At 40.1% G+C, this 15,897-nt stretch overlaps 1 protein-coding gene across 1 annotated transcript; it reads left to right on the forward strand.

The window, feature by feature from the left end:
• The first annotated feature begins 13,308 nt into the window (after positions 1-13,308).
• Positions 13,309-15,897, forward strand: LOC139475076 (uncharacterized). Its single transcript, XM_071258306.1, has 2 exons — positions 13,309-13,375; positions 14,880-15,897. The coding sequence occupies exon 2, from the start codon at positions 14,892-14,894 to the stop codon at positions 15,840-15,842; it is 951 nt and encodes a 316-aa protein (XP_071114407.1). The 5' UTR covers positions 13,309-13,375; positions 14,880-14,891; the 3' UTR covers positions 15,843-15,897.

A 15,897-nucleotide genomic window follows, 5' to 3' on the forward strand; every position in this document is an offset into this window, starting at 1 on the left:
TCCAGTACATGTTGCTGGCAAAACAGTTATCATGATAACGGCGAACCATACACAACCATACGATCATGGACCCGTGAAGATACGGGGTTGAACAGGTCTTCAGCAACCTATGCTTGCCGTAAAAGGCGACTATGCTTGTCGTAAGAGGCGACTTACGGGATTGGGTGGTCAGGCTCGCTGACTTGGATGATGTATGTCATCGTATCCCAATTTCGTGGATCGAAGCTCATGATGTCAGTCACTGGGTTGTCTGGTCCAGACTTGATTATTTACAGACAGCCGTCATATAGCTGGGATATTGCTGAAAGCGGCGTAAAACAATAAAGCCATATAATCATGCCCCAAACATGGACAAATGGACTATGCACGGTGAATGCACCAGCAATTTATTCATAACCGCTCGATATCACATATCGGTGTGTCGTATTGTATAATTCACAACAACTGATAAAGCTTTTTGTGCAATTAAGATTTATATCAACAATAGAAACGTTCGTTATGGTTTTCTTTCCAATGGCAACTACAAGAGTGAACTGTGTGAGTGAAGTGGGAATTTAATAATTATTTCGGATTTCTGCAGTTTTTCAGTAATGTCACTGAGGCTATTTGTAGCTGACAGTAATATTATGATTTTCTTTTTCAACGCTGATATATGAACAATGAGAATTTGTTTTAAGGATTGACAGTTTTTTTCGGTTCATTGAGGTATGTATAAAAAAACTATGAATCCGCGTAGTGAATTCTTACAAGAGTTTGAACATCGATTTTTCGATTCTTACCTCAATGAACCGAAACAATACACATTCAATGCTTATTATTAAATTGGACAACGTAAAACATATTTTTATAAACAAATATTTAACTAAGAACAGTTTTATTTATCAAAACAGACAAAACTTGATGAGATTGATAAATATTCCAGGTGTTTGAATACATAATGTGGCGTGACATCAATCAGGTGATCGTTTAATTAGGCACATAACTTGACACGCCTACAAAGTCAGGAGCCAATCTACAGTGTCATGTAGTTCCAGTGAGCATGCACCAGTGTTAACTCCTCTCTGTCCACAAACAATCTATACATTGATATCAGGTAAAATAACATCGTAAGTAGGTTTGCATTTATTAGATTACATACATTAAGGCTTACGGTGTGGGTTGGGTTATCGCCCGATAAAATGACTCTGTTATTATTGAAGAAGGGACAGTATTTACTTGACCTTCATCTATTGTATATTGTAGGGAGAGAGCGTCAACAAGGTATACTAATGCGAACATTAAGCATACACAATGTCATGTAGTTCCATGTTAGTGTCATTCTGCTTGTGTAGTTAAGGTCAATTTGGACTAGCCACTAGGAAATGAACTGTAGTAGTAATGGTTTGTGTGTATACATATATTGACCGTAAGCAACATTCAGGTTTACTAAAAACTTCCTTGGAATAGTACTAACTCTTAATAGCCGATTTGCACAGGTCAAATGTTATGGTAGTGGTTGCATTTGCTTCGACAACAAAAGTATGAGTCCCACACGTTGCATAAAATCGCAATGCTCAATTGCTATTGCCCAAAAGGAGACCCCAAATATGAAACTTGTGGGGGAAAATGAGGTCAGAGAAGGTCGTTCAGAGCATGGACACCTAATGTTAAAAAGCATGTCTAAACTATGGATGTACTTGTGTGTTATCGTATTAGGGACGGTGGTACTGATGTGTACCTTTGCCTATATGGAGGTAAAGCAAGACACGGCACCATGCCAAGTGATTGAAAACCCTGGCTGCTTCGTCAAGGAAGAAGTGTATGCTCCGCAATGTCCCTTTATCGGAGCCCTACCAGGCGAAGTCGAGGATCTCTTTTGCTCGGTAGTATTTCCATCTCGAGTATTAATAACATTTCATTGCATACATGCCCTTAGACAATGTCACCATAACAAGCATTTAAAAAGATAGGGACCGACCAGTTGATAATCGTGTGTGTGTGTGTCTGAGGGGGGGGTGGCTAGTTTGATCGAAAAACTATTGTCCAAGAAAAAAATTATGCTTTTTATATAATTGATAGACAGTGAAGTCCCTGCGTTTTGGTTTGTTTGTTTGTTTGTTTGTTTGTTGACTTGTTGGTTTTTTTTGTTTTACATGGAAATTTGTAATATTACAGCTACTATCAAGGCCATTAACACGTCTTTTCTGAGCAAGCAAAGTCATATACCCAGAGCCTGACCACTCGTTCTAAGTACGACCAATGAACAGGTGCTGGGTGTGCTGGTATCTACGCCTAGTCAAATAAATCTAAATGTGGGTCTATATCAACACATTCTGCTGGTGGGGCAGAAAGATTAAACTCTCCTGTTCGGTATGCTTAGGATAATTGTAAACTGTCAAGAAAACAGCATCGGGAACAAAACTTCCGCCTCTCGTTTTGCAATTGTAAACTTTACTTCAGAGTCGTGTTTTTATCCTACTCTAAGCAAACAATAGAGTATGCCACAGGCTGTGAAATGAGAGAGGAGATCAAGGTAAAGCCAGATTTAGGTTATCATGGATCAGGTGTGAATCAGTATGAAGGAACTATGTCTTGGTTTAAACTATGTCGCAATTGACTGTCATTCAAATTTTCAAGTTTGAATATGTATCAACGTAACATCAATTTAATAAACGTGCTTAATGTGACATCATAACAAAACTGTTATTATACGTATACTCCCAACAGACATTTTTGTCCGCAAATATTTGAGTTTTCTGGCAGTGAATTCGAAATGTATGCATATGGACACGTGGCAAACAATAGCAGACCGTAAAAGCTGTTGTCTGTGTCCTACGAATCAAAAATATGTCGGGAATTGCATCATGTGGTCAATAGTCCTACATCAAGGCAACGGGTGCTCTGTGTCTAGGACCGATGGCCTGGTTTATATTGTCCAATGACTTCTATTTCCACGCAGTCAAAGTCTCTCATTGAGGTAAAATCAGGCGTGTATGTAACACTACAGGGCATCACCTTGTATCATGTGGCCAATAATCGTCCTACATCAAGGCAACGGGTGCTCTGTGCCTAGGACCGATGTCCTAGTTTATTGTCCAATGACTTCTATTTCTACTATCATGTGGTCAATAGTCCTACATCAATGCACTCACTCATCATTTACCTGACGAAGGAGCAAGAAGTACCTCTGAAACGTCTTGACAAAGAATAAAAGAAGTTGCTGTCCATAAAAAAGTGTCATGTATTCACATTTTAAGGGGGCACGGGTGGCCCAGTCGTCTAAGGCGCCGCGATTCGCTGTGCAGAGTTGCGGCCCTTGGGCATGCAAGAAACCTATGATTGTGGGTTCGAATCCCGGTTTCTAGGTTTGTCAGCACCATACCCGTGCTCGTGGGTTTCACCGAAGTGGTAAACGTGTGAGACCTGCATCACTTCGGGCTTTCCTCCCACATTAAGCTGACACGCCGTGATATAACTGGAATAATGTTAAAAGCGGGGTTAACATTACTCACTCACTCGCTCACTCACATTTTAAACGTGTATTCTGTTTAGACTTTAAACACATTGCGATCTTAACATCTCCACAGTGACCAGTTTACCACTGGTTTGCCTTGCGCAGGTTAGAGTAGGTTAAAGAAGTAAAAGTTCCAAATTCAATTGCTTACTGAACACATGCATGTTTCTGTTGATGTGTTACATCGAGCAGACGTAATACAAACATGAGTGGATGAGTATTGTTTTAAGCAACATTCTAGAAATATCGTGGCGTACATAAATCGGCTGAGCACTTGTACCCATGTGTGGATTCGAGCCAACGCCTTCATCACAAAGGCTAACCCACTACCCCTACAAACATGAAGACATTTTGAGTTGCGTCCCTTGGGCGTGCCAGAATCGTGCATACGAAGCCACGATTCGCCCTGATTATGTTAAGTTTGTGCGCACCATATACGTGTTTTGGATTTCACCAAAAAGGTAAACAAATGTTATATTTTGGATAACACTTTCTTAGTAAAGGACAGATTTTCGTACTTTTTTTAGGTTGAGTGCCGTCCGGGATTCGAACCAACACTTGCCAGAGTGAGGCACCTAATCGCCAGCACGCAAAGTCAGCGAGCTAACCCACTCAGCCACCGAGGCTTCCACAAAAATAAGAGTCCGACAACTGGTAGTCTAGATCACATACTTTGAGTACTTTGAGGTGCCTCACTCTGGTCAACTATTTTAGGTTTAATGCTGAAGTATTAACAAGAGAAATAACAACAGTCACCAAAATCCCACCGCCCTTATTGTGATTTGAACCCTCTGATTAACCAATGGTGGTAGAGTGCCTTTATTCCCCATTTTTTTTAAAAAAGGTGGAATTTGGGTACAACTGGCAGACACTTCCCATTATACAGATCACATTTGTAGAGATGAGCAATACTACAGAATATGAACAATTCATGTACATATTTGTTTATGAAGTATTCTTTAATACTTGTCTTTTAGGAATGTGGAATAAGAGTCGAGTGCGTCATAAAACCTTTGCTGACTACATCGACATGTTTGGGAATGCATCCGTCAAAATAGCAGATTATACAAGGGGTGATTATCATCCTAAAGTTGTAGGTGAGTTCCTCAGTAGATCACTATAAACTATTTGCGAGAGTATGAAACCTACATGTAGAATCCCGACATGTTGTTATTGTCGACATTTATAACAGAAACACAATATCCGTAAACATACAGTTATGGTTGTGAATAAGTGAGTTGAGTTTAATCCCGCTTTACAATGTGTCTCCTTGTCGTGGGAGGAGATCCCAAATTGACTCAGGCCACAGACTATGCCCTTGTGGGGAAACCGACGAAGACAGGAATAGTGCTTATAGACCAAGGCTCATAAAAGGTGAATCCGGGATTCAAACTTGTGATCAGCCGATCCTGACGCAACAAAGTGACGTAACTCTACAAAGCAAGGCCGAGGACAAGGACATATGTGTTATATTGTGACATGTCTTAATTGAAGCCCAACTATCGATGAAACTTAATCAAATCATTTCCAATTAACTCTAAGATATTTGTTTAAATTGGAATATGTGACTCACTGTTCACCTGTACTTACGACGACTGGAGTGCTTTAATTACAAACTTTTATAGTTGCCAATATTTCTCTGCATTTATTTTTATAAATAAGGGGACGGAACACCGATGGACCTCTGGGATTACCGAGGGTGGAAGAGAATCCCTCAGAATAGAGGGCTCAAAGAAGCCTCAGTTCTCACTCCACATTTACTGCGACATATGTACAAAAACATGAAATTCCTTCTCATCTTAAGAAACCCGATAGACAGGTAAGTTGTTAATGTGATCAATGTAGTAAGTACATGTATCAAGTGGATAGAACGTCCACCGTGAAAGCGGAAAATCTGTGATTCGATCCCCGGTCGCATCATTCCAAAAGACGTAAAATGATAATACTTGTTGTTACCCTGCCTGGCGCTCGGCATAAAGGAATAAAAGGACCGGCCGGCTCGGAGTCAGTGTACTAAATAGGGTATCCGAGGAAACAGCGTCATGGTATCTCAGTGGGCGAGCACTATAAAACCGGCATTAGTCCAGACTACAACAAGGTGCGGTGGAATTGGGTTTTACGTCGCGTCAAGGATTATTGCACTTATATAGCGACGTGCATGCACGTGTGTATGTGTGTGTGGGGCTGCTTGTACTAGTCCGGACTGATGCCGATTTATAGTGCTAGCTCACTGAGATACCATGTCGCAGTTTAACATGAATACCCCACTCTGACACAGTATACTGACTCCGAGCCGACCAGTCCTTGTTTTAGCCCCTTAATGTCGAGCGCCAGACAGGGTAACAACAAGTACCATCTTTTAACGTCTTTTGGTATGACGCGGCCGGGGATCAAACCCTGGACCTTCCGCTCTACCACTAGACCACGGAGTCGTTCCCGGACTACTTCAAGCAGTCACACACATATACATACATACACGTGCATGCACGTCGCTATATAGGTGCACAAGAATCTTGAAGCGACGTTAAACCCCATTTCTCCTTAATGATAGTATTGCCATTGTTAAAACCACTATTGTGATTCTATTGCAGAGTTGTTACAACTATTGCAATAGTACAACGATTATCATACATGTAGTGTGATAAACACACGCACTGCCCTGCACCCCTGCGTGATGCGGCATTATGACAATGCCAAACACATCCTCCAAGTCCTAGGTACAGCAGTTTGCTGGGGAAGTTGTCTCTGAATATTGTCTCCTATCAAACAATGAATGTTTTCTAAATCGATAACGACATGTGTATTTTGGACCAAAACGAATTATGGAAAACAAATAATGATTAATGATTTTCTCATTGGACGTCTATTGATACTGATATAGCTCGGCATGTTAAGTATTGATCTCCATCGGGTCAGGGACAACTGCGATGCATCGATAGTTCGATCAGTCATTACATCCTTAATCAGCATCATTGTTGTGACTATACTGAATACTTACGTGACCGACTGGGTTTCGTCAGCGTCATATACATACATTGTACCATCATGTCCATACATTTAAAGTATTAATTAACTAGCCCGTGGAGATCCAGGTTAGAATAGGTCTCAAACAACCCAAACTTGCCGTAAGAGGCGGGTGGGATCGGGCGGTCAGGCTTTCTGACTTTGTTGATGCATGTCATCGTATCTCAACTGCGTAGATTGATGCTCATGATGTCAATCACTGGATTGTCTGGTCCAGACTGTAGTTTTTACAGACAGACGTTATATCGCTGGAATATTGCTGGGTGCGGTGGTACACAACAAACAAACAAACCAAATAATTAACGACTGATTATCTGACCATACTCGTCTGAAGGACTGATGCGATTTTCATACGTTGCCGAACTCACCCTATCAATACAGCATTGCTACGTTGTGTTGCTGGAACTGACCAATCGGCAATGAAAACCACTGAAAGCACAAGTGTAAATATCCCTTGCATTCCTTTTTGACCGCCTCCGTGCTGTAATGGTAGAGCGTCCTCCCGGTCCCGAGCGAAAGGTCCAGGGTTCGATCCCCGACCGCGTCATACCAAAAGACGTTAAAGGATGGTACTTGTTGTTACCCTGTCTTGCGCTCGGCATTAAGGGGCTAAAACAAGGACGTGTCGGCTCGGAGCTAGTATACTGGGTCTGAGTGGGGGTATTCATGTTAAACTGTGACATGGTATCTCAGTGAGCTAGCACTATAAATCGGCATCAGTCCGGACTAGTACAAGCAGCCACACACACGCACGCACGCACGCACGCGCGCGCGTACATGCACCTCGCTTTTTAAGTGCAATTATCTTTGACGCGACGTTAAACCCCATTTCACCTCATCTCACCTCACCTTGACGTTTTAGTCCTTGAAGGTATGAAAATGTGTTACGCATAATGAAATTCAAAAATCAATAGTAAAACAGGTCATATCAGTGGAATAACTAGGTTATTAATTGATCGGAAGCACTCAAAAATGATAGGAAATGAAAACTAGGTAACCTATGGCCGCGAAAGTATAGCGTCTCGGTCCTTTCATTTTGTGTCTCATAAACCGTATCCCCAGTAACCTCTGTTTGACGTCGAGGCGACCAAATGGTGGTCAGGCTTGGTAATTTGGCTGATTAGGCATATTGCTAGTCACCGTACGTGTCATCCGAGGATCTGGATTGTTGCTCATAATAACAATCACCTTATTTTACAGGCCGCCGTCATATAGCTTGGGTGCGGCATTTAACCCAAAGCAAATAGTGTTTCCGTTAGTACAGACCAATGGTTAATTCCTTGTCGAGAGAAAAGCAGAGCATGTATGATGAACAGGGTGCCGTTGTACAAAGCGATTTTAGCGCTAAGGTGATCGTAACTCCCATACCTTAGCATAGACTTACGAACGTCGTAGTGCTAAGGTTGTTTTGTACAAAGGCACCCTGGTCCTTAGATGATGCAATACAACTTACACAAGATACACGTCCACCGTCGAAATGTACCTCCAGTCATAGCAGAAAATAAACCGGAAGTGACCGTGAAGCCCCCTAAACATGGGGTGCTTACGCTTCCCGTGCAAGCGTTGGGATACACGAAATCTACAGGCTGAAAGCGAGGATTATATGCGGTTCCGTGGCACACAACTCCGTTGCCTTACACAAAGAGCAAAATAATTAACATTAGGCAATGCAGCTATTGCAGTGTTCATTTTTCAGGAGCTCTTGAAATTGAAGAGATCTTAAAGTTTTTCAAAGTCAAAGTAATTACGAACCCGTAAATCAAAAGAATTATCTGGCTCCAGCAATCGAGAGCCTCACACAAATGATGCTTGATATCAAATTGGACCTAATGCCATTTAACTAGAAAGGGAACCTCTTAAAATGTCCATCGTCATCTTCTCCGAAGGATATTAACTAAAATGAATGGTTCCATTGTGTGGTTTACAGTTATCCGTGAAGTATTACTCTGCTAACGGAATAAGCCGAGTGGATCCGAATGCACAGTCACGTTCATGTAAAGTCCTGTTGCACAGTAATTGCCATTATACCGACTTGATCAAATTCTGAATTCAATACATCAAAAGATGCCTGTAAACCAATAACTGCTGGTATAAGTGCCACGGTAGTTACAAAAGACGAAATATTCTGTGCCCTTCACTCAAAACAATTTCAAATGTATAATGAAACCTTGTTAATCCGGATGGTGCGGTCGATAGTAAATCATCCGGATTAGCAAAAGTCCGGATTATGGATGGTGACTTATGTTACTCTAAATATACCTGTGGGGTTTCCGGATTAACGGGGTTTCGCTGTATTTTTATATTTATTTTCAGGTTATACTCCGACTACTACTTTCTGGACTATGGAACGTCACCTGAGTCGTTCCATAAACATGTTCTGCTTTCCGTCAGAATGATGAAGAACTGTTTCCGGAACAATTCTGTCAGAAGATGCATGTTTAGTTTGGAATTATATACAATAAACTGCCGGTATTTACTTTCTTTAAGTTAGTTGCAGCTATAACACTAATGATACAATTGCAGTATATCGGATATCAGACATATTTGTTTGATGCTTCAACGGCGACAGTTGGCCATATTGACAAATATATGTTCCTATTGCTTATTAATAGTAGAAAAATTGATCGCAATGCACAAATTGGTTTAAATTATACGAAATTTGACAGCAGCCCAATTCATTCACATATATATATATGCAAATTTTAGAAATTCAATTAATCGGACTACAACTTGTTGACGTCCGATATATACGTTGAGAATTTATTAAAGGTAACATATGTTGGGAGAAGACCTATTAATCACACTGGCATTGTTTAGTCGAGCAAACATAGAAGGGGGAAAACAAACTTGGAAACTCTTGTTAGGGCGGCTCTTCACGCACCAAAATGCTTATGCCTTGCCTAAATGGCGGAAGGTATCGGAAATACTGCAATCTCGCCAAAGGATATATCTACATATCTACAAAATCCCTCTGTCCCTGAAACAGTAGCTCGATATTATATCAAGTGTGTCATGAAATCGATTGTGCTTCATAAAACTGTATATTCAGAACTTATGCATATTTCACACATATTCACACTTAAAAGATAAAGTTATGAGTACATTTTTTCTTTAAAAATAAACTGACTTGCCCTTACTATTCATGTAGCCTTCTGGCTGAAGCGTTCGATTGTCACGTCGAAGACCGAGTTCGATTGCTCACATGCGTACAATATATGAAGCTCAATTCATGTTTCTTCCCGCGGTGAAATAGCTGGAATAGTGCTTATAGCTGCATAAAACCTGCTCACTCACTCGAGCGAACGAGAGATCAGAATCTCAACACCTAACAGCTGCTTCAATGCACGTGGACGGCAAATTGTAATGTCTTTCGTCTTTTGGTGTTGATCACAAATAGTCTGATTGGAAGATACAAACCCGTCCGATAAAATGTATCATAATCTCAAGCCAACGTAATTTAGTTTCGAACTACAAACGTTACAGTAGTGGCAAGTACATGTACGCTGAGCCCCTTGATTACGAAAATACTAAACGTATAAGGTGCCCTTTGATATTCTTCTGAGTATCGACCCAAACGCTTGTTTGTGTACTTACAAAGACACACCGACAGAAAGGTTTTTAAAGTCTTCCCGTGTGTACACGGCCAAATCCAGTTGTCTCGAACTCGGATGTGTCGAATCCCGGTTATGTAGAACTCACACTCCGCCCCGGCAAACTCTTCCAATATTTAACACCAGTTTGATATGTCGAACTGGATGTGTTATCTCGAAATCAATTTGTTGTCCCGAGAATTATAAATTAAAAAAACTTTCCCTGATGAGTCTAACTAATATAAAATTCAAAACTGCAAAACCGTACCGATGAAATGCAAAATAGATATATAGCCCAAAGCAACAATTCGTCTTAAAAGTTATTTATTTGTCCATACCAACTCGTCACTATAATGTCAAATATTGTCATGGTGGGTAGAAAAGTTGGATCAAGTGGATCTGCACTGAAAGCGGAACAGCCCGTCATTCGCGCGTGACATTTGAGCGTGCTAGACCTATCTACTTATGTCTTGACTGTAATAAAATCATGTCAAATGAAAAGCCTAAATTAGAAGCTTATCTTTCTTTGGTGTTATTAAAGGGAATATACAATGATAATCTGTAAGCTATTCTCAAGGCAGTGTTATTGATTTTCTTGGTCTTGCTATTCAGTTAATTTCAAATGCAAATAATAAAATATACAACACGAACTCAACATATCATTACATTACGATACATGGTGAAATCCACAGATAATTTGAGTGCGGTCGGGTAGCCTCGGGGTAGAAGCTTCGCTTCTCACGCCGAAGACCCGGATTCGATTCCTGGTACAATGTGTAGCCCATTTCTGGTATCCCCCGCCGTGATATTGCTGGAATGTTGCTAAAAGCGGCGTAAAACCATACTCACTCACTCACTCACAGATAATTTGAAAACATTGGTAATTCAGGTTTATGATTATTGCAGGGGGTGCACTGACAAAGGTAAGACCGCAAATCAAGTTTCATATTGTGAAAGAGATGGTCTAGATCACCCAACTGTTAGTCAAATTTTTTTTTCTGTTGAGAGTAATTTCAGAATAGAGGTTTTGAGACTATCCCTATGTTCCGGGATGTCCCTCGGCTGTTATGTTTATTGTGCAGACCCCCTTGTAATAGCAGGCATTGAATCACGAACAATTACATGACAGTTTGTTAAATAACTTGTTCAACCCATCATGACAATGACTGTAATGATGGTGACGGACAAATAAATACCTTTCATGCCATTAAAGACAAATTGTTGCTTTGTGATTTATATCTATTTTACAGCAAGCGGACTATATATAGTACGTTGAATTTTATAATCTTTATAACTTGCATATACAAGTATGAATGGAGCTTTGATAAATGCTTCCGGGTTTGTTTATTTTTCTTATCCTATGCTTTCTGTTATCTTAAGGTAATAAGGTCTGTTCGGTTGTGTCAAATTCGGATAAGTCGAACCATTTATCAGGTCCCCAGGAATTCGAGACAACTGGATCTGGCTGTACTTTTAAAACAAATAAACGCACTATTAAATGTTAAAACATTTATTCACATGCCGTTCCATATGAATTTACGATATATCATTAATAAATGTCGACATAAAGTACACATAGTTTACTTTAAGGGTAGAGTAATTTATCAATTTCAAACCCAAACGTGTATAAGTCGGACTGGGTGTTGACAGTAAATGCTGACTTTCTACATGACCTTAATAGTTGACCTATCCCAGCCGTGACACGTGTCATCGCGTCCTTACCGTAAATAGCTCCAAACGTGACTGATTGTATATGACATCCATAAGACTCAATGGCTTGTCATTTATTCTCTCGCACTGTTCGAACAGAACGCCTTGTGTTTGAATTGAACAAGGACAGTGATAGTTATACGAAGAACTAGACACTAACCTTTGGGACATCGCAATATTTAGTATTCAAAGCTCTAAAACGGTTTCAGCTGATGACATTCTGGACGCGGACTTTAAAATATGAACACAACATACCCGTATCGCTTTGGATTACATTCGGGGCGGTCGGGTAGCCTAGTGGTTAAAGCGTTCACTTGTCACGCCGAAGACCCGGGTTCGAATCCCGACATGGGTACAATGTGTGAAGCCCATTTCTGGTGTCACCGCCGTGATATTGCTGGAATATTGCTAAAAGCGGCGTAAAACCAAACTCACTCACTCACTCACTTGTATTACATTCTCCCGTTGATTTCCCCAAAGGGTTCCATTTTGATAAGACGGTATTTCATCCATCGCGAATCCCTTTAGGGTTGATCTAGTTCTGGATATCACAGAAGGGTTATTTGTCGGACAGTTGATTGATATCTAAGAACGAGTGAATACACTTTTGGGGATCTCAGTACCTGTCCGGTCGTTTTGTTAAGTGGTCTCTATACACCATAGCCTGGTGCTGTCAGCGCGCAGTACAAGCTAGTTTCCAAAACAACAATGTAGGTCACGTACGATGGAGTAATACAATATCCCTGGTATCACAAGATGTATGTGGAATACAAACAAAACACTTGTCACCAATTAAAGCTCGTACCACTTCACTTAAGCTTATCACATACCATGAAACAGGCTGGTGATGAAGCTGAACCTGACCAATAGAGTTGTCACATCTGTTCAGTCAGTATCAACGAATTAACCATAAGTAATGAACCTTGTTCTTTAACTCTCTTGTTGCTGGTTTGGGTGTAATCTTCACCAAATAACGCATACGTCGGAGACTTAAAATCGGCTGGTAACGTGTCGGTTATATGTAGTAGAGTGGAATCTTTATCACTTACAGCATGCATTGTAGTCTTACAAATCGGCATGAATCTATAGTCGTTATACGGGTGATGCATCAATATAGACTGTTCAGACGTTCATTTATTAAACAGAATCACATGATATCGCAGGATCACGTGATATCACAGGATGTGATTGGTTTTCATTGAGAAATGTTGACAACACTCTACACTGATGCCAAGACAAGACACTGTTGACACATGGCCTGACCGTGTCCCACGCTACTATCACGTGCTACATTACTCTACGTCAACATGTATGTGATTTGAAAAGTGGGTCATTTGACGCCTCTGACCTGATCCAGCGCAACTCCTTGCAACGTCAGTGACCTAGGGGTGGAACAATAATAAACCACGATCTTAGCTGCTGAGTCATGCTAACTTGTACAATGTTATCTCGATATCTACTTAATATATAAACAGAATATACTGAGAAATATTTATTCTGAAGGAAGGTTTGACCAGAACCAGGCCAAGGAGCCCAGCAAGACTTTGACCATAGTCAGGTAGGCACTATCGGGATTATGTATATGTGAAGTAAAATATTTCTATGTTGTAACCATTTTTGTAAACGTTTATGCCATTCACTTGCTATTATGAAACTGGAAGATGTTGCTCACCTAAATGTTTGCATGAATTATTGTAAATTGATAATGAAACCCTTATTTTGGAATATAATGCTTTGTCAATCAGAAGTGTCAGTTCACAGTAACCACCTCTGATTGAAACAGATGATTTGACGACCGTATAACTGCAATTATTTCTTTCTTTTTTATTGTCGGGAAATAACTATATATACATTTGTAGTTTTCACTGTGGTCCTGAAATATATATATACAATGCATGTAGGGCAATACATCCTGTTCAGAAAACGACGAGGACAGTTATTTCAACATTTTGAAACAACGGGGAGATTAAAATTTATCATGTTTCTACCGCCGACTGTGATGTCATATCCGTTTCGTAGCGTCACGATGAACGTTCATAATAGAGCTATATTTTGAACTACTTGCTATATTTACTTCATGGCTTACGAAGTAGCTGTGTTGTGCATTTACGATGCCTCTGATATATGCGAGTAATTTATGAAGAATATCAATGTAAAAAAATATTTTGAGTATATATACAGCGACAGGTTTTACACTGCTTTACCTATATATGTGACGGCGCTCATTTGACATTTGAAATCATACGCTGATTTAAAAATATTTCAATAGGAAACCGCCCCTGAGAACTTGTTTTGCGTATAAAGTATGTTTCTAAGTTATGTTCGTTAAGTTGTAAAGATTATTGAACAACATTGGAGATGTGATCAGGTAACAGGTTATGGTATAACGTAAATACCGCTCGAAGTGACGTTAAACCAAACTGCCGACGCACTTGTTTCAATTCAAATACCAAATCCATCACATTTATACCTTCTAAATAACACTAACTTGATGACTGAAGTTGGTCGTAGCTTTTATACACAATATAGTTGAGTTAGATGCTGTACCTTATTAGGCTTGATTATGTTTGACACGAAGAAATAATTACCATAGGTTTTATAATAATTGTTAAAATTGTTTTGTAAATCTCATGTGTTCCTCATTTGTTCATTTACCTTAGAATATATGTTAAGTTTTATACTTCGTGCTTTCAAGTTATACCCGTCAAATATGTATTTGTTACATTAAACGTATATAAAAAAAACGTGCCATGTCCTTTACATTTGTGGCCTTTGAGGCAATGAACAATATGTAAAAATATTGCATTCAAATATCAAATGGCTTCAGTTTTACCCTTTATTAATCTTCGTGCAGGCCTTTCTGATCATGAATATAAAGAAGGTCTTCGGAAAATAGTGCTAAGAGTCTCCTTCCGAAACCCCTTTCAGCAATAATTACTTACTGCTATTGTTAAAAGGGGAAAAAGGAAAGTAATCATTTATCAGTTCATATAGTAATGAGTTATGCATAAGTTTTATATTTGTTGTTGTTGTTTTTTTAATCGAGCTTTATCACTTTTCAGTTTAAGAAGAACATGTCCAGTAACGGGAAATACAAAATAATTGTCCTTCATGACAACAAGGAATGGTTTTCCTTCCTGAAAGAAGCATTCAAAGAATATGACGTCACAATGGAACAGTGGATCTCTGACGAAATAGATTTTGATGTAACCTCTGACCCCCCTAAAAATGCTGTCTTTTACAACCGATGCAGTCCATCTTCTTACGTCAGAGGACATCGCCTGTCTCTGGATCAAGCAAGGGTAATAATTCAATGGTTGAGAAGTCACAACCGGATCGTTGTCAACGGGGAGATGGCTATTGACGTGGAGGACAGCAAAGCCTATCAATATGTGATGGCGAAAAAGAGTGGACTCAACGTACCAAAGACAATCTTCACATCCAACCCAACTGCACAACTGATTGAAGAAAACTTTGGAAAAGATTCAGCATTCGTTATCAAACCAAACCGAGGTGGGAGAGGCCTCAACGTGAGAAAGTTCGACAACCTAGCTGATTTCGAACACGACACGGAGCCACTTCAATCCACAACTGGTCTCTACGTCATCCAAGCTTTCATTCCGTTGACCAGCGGACTTTTCCGGGCGGAATTTGTTGGCAAGAAATACCTGTACACCAGCAAGGCTACGGCCTGCGATGGTTTTAACTCCAACTTTTGTCCGTGTGAGGTACCACGCGACCGGTTCAAAATTCTCCCCGATTTGGAGGATCCTTTCATTGAGAACTGTACAAACTTCTTCAGAACGACAACCCTTGAGAACGGTGCCATTGAGTACATTTATGACGCCAATGGTGTTCCATACGTCATTGACATCAACTGCAACACGGGTTATAACACCGAGGCGGAAGATGAAGCTGGTTCCAAACAGGGTTATGTTGAAGTGGCCAAATACGTCTACAGCAGAGTGACCGAACTAAGGAAATCTCATGCTGAAAAGTTGAAGCGCTTAGATGTGATTCAATAGTGGATGCAGGGCATCTGACCGCTGACTGTATGAGTTAAGTATAATACGATAGATC

Source organism: Haliotis cracherodii, unplaced genomic scaffold, assembly GCF_022045235.1.
Source record: "Haliotis cracherodii isolate W230 unplaced genomic scaffold, xgHalCrac1.p SCAF_3, whole genome shotgun sequence".
In the NCBI taxonomy this organism is placed as follows: domain Eukaryota; kingdom Metazoa; phylum Mollusca; class Gastropoda; order Lepetellida; family Haliotidae; genus Haliotis; species Haliotis cracherodii.

Bases quoted from the DNA above. Each gene is read 5' to 3' on its own strand.
- LOC139475076 (XM_071258306.1), top strand. From the start codon at position 14,892: ATGTCCAGTAACGGGAAATACAAAATAATTGTCCTTCATGACAACAAG.